This window comes from Nothoprocta perdicaria, unplaced genomic scaffold, assembly GCF_003342845.1.
Source record: "Nothoprocta perdicaria isolate Ctin4 unplaced genomic scaffold, notPer1 scaffold_543, whole genome shotgun sequence".
Lineage (NCBI taxonomy): Eukaryota > Metazoa > Chordata > Aves > Tinamiformes > Tinamidae > Nothoprocta > Nothoprocta perdicaria.
In genome coordinates this window covers 46,847-48,349 of record NW_020455803.1, presented here as the reverse complement: position 1 = coordinate 48,349, position 1,503 = coordinate 46,847, and the positions used below count along the sequence as shown (strand labels likewise).

The following is a 1,503-nucleotide window of genomic DNA, read 5'->3' as shown; positions in this document are numbered from 1 at the left end:
CAGCTCCGGAGCGGCGCAGGGCCGCGGGGCGCGCGCCCACCCACCGCCGCCCCCGCCCCGCCAGGGTTGACGAGGACAGCGCTTTGCACAACGACCTGCAGATCCTCAAGGAGAAGGAAGGCGCCGATTTCGTGCTGCTCAACTTCTCCTTCAAGGTGAGGGGCTCGCACGGTGCCGGCGCCGCAGCGGCACGAGGCGCCCCTCACCGCCCCGGCCTCCTTTTCTCTCCGKGCAGGATAATTTCCCTTTCGACCCGCCGTTCGTGAGGGTCGTGTCCCCTGTGCTCTCGGGGGGGTAAGTGGCCGCCTGCCCCTTCCCAACGCGCGCGTGGCGATTCCCGGGATGTGTCCCGAGGCTCGGCAGGGCCCTGGGGGGCCGGTTTGGGAGGGCCGCGCGGTGCCGGGGCTCTGTCACAGCCCGTCCCACRGTGACAGGGACCCCCATCCCGCTGCGGCAGGAGCTGGGAAGGGCGCGGCGGGCGGGATTGCGGGAGGGCGAGGGATAGGGAGCTGCGGAAAGGGCTGGGTGGGCGAGCGGTGCTTCCTAACGCGGCCTCTGCCCTCCCGAGGTATGTGCTGGGTGGCGGAGCCATCTGCATGGAGCTGCTCACGAAGCAGGTGGGTGCCGCGGGGCGCAGCCGCGCTCCCTCGGGCGCCCCGGCCCCGGGGGGCCGCCGCTGAGCCCCCCCGTCCGCAGGGCTGGAGCAGCGCCTACTCCGTGGAGTCRGTCATCATGCAGATCAGCGCCACGCTCGTGAAGGGCAAGGCCCGCGTGCAGTTCGGAGCCAACAAGGTAGGGGCAGCCCCGGGGGCTCGCTGGGAGCCGCGGCCCCGCGGCCGCGCTCACGGCCGGCCCCGCTCCCCCGCAGAACCAGTACAGCCTCACGAGGGCTCAGCAGTCCTACAAGTCCCTGGTGCAGATCCACGAGAAAAACGGTAAGGGCGGCGGGAGCGGCGGCGGCGGCGGCTCCGCGCGGCCCTCACGGCGCCCGGCCCCTTCCAGGCTGGTACACGCCGCCCAAGGAGGACGGCTAGCGCGGCCGCCGCACGCGCCGCTCCGGCCGCTTCCCCACGCTCCGCTTGGATCTTGGACGCCGCCTCTCTCCCGGCGTGYGATAGCTCTGCCTGTGGCGGGACAATAACGGCCGCTAGGAACTCTAAGGAAGCTGTTGGAGCAGTTGGACTGACCTAAAACACTTGCTGGACCCTTGCTAGCAGGCATTCTTATTAAAACAAACTTCGAGCCTCTTGTATCGCTGGAAACTTTCGACTCTACTCCAGTCTAGAGCATCCTCCTTACCTATGCTATGGATTTAATTTATTTTCTTATTTCATGTACACTGCTTTTTTTGTTACAGTGTATGATGGATGTGTATGGAAAATGTATCTTTGGAGAAAAAAAAATTACAGTTTGTTAATTTGAGGACGCTGCCCTGGCTCGTTTGTGTTCCGAGCCGGTGGCCGGGTGGGATTCTGCCCCCCGGGGCAGCGGTGGGAGCAGAGC

The 1,503-nt window shown here is 66.2% G+C and overlaps 1 protein-coding gene across 1 annotated transcript in view; it reads left to right on the top strand.

Annotated features, from left to right (window-relative positions):
• UBE2Q1 (ubiquitin conjugating enzyme E2 Q1) overlaps positions 1 to 1,357 on the top strand; it is a 5,032-nt gene extending 3,675 nt beyond the window's left edge. The window contains exons 8-13 of the mRNA XM_026048501.1: positions 65 to 155; positions 236 to 294; positions 569 to 617; positions 697 to 792; positions 869 to 935; positions 1,003 to 1,357. Coding sequence (XP_025904286.1) covers positions 65 to 155; positions 236 to 294; positions 569 to 617; positions 697 to 792; positions 869 to 935; positions 1,003 to 1,034 — 394 coding nt within the window. The 3' untranslated portion in view covers positions 1,035 to 1,357. The remainder of the gene's footprint in view (positions 1 to 64; positions 156 to 235; positions 295 to 568; positions 618 to 696; positions 793 to 868; positions 936 to 1,002) is intronic.
• Positions 1,358 to 1,503: the final 146 nt, after the last annotated feature.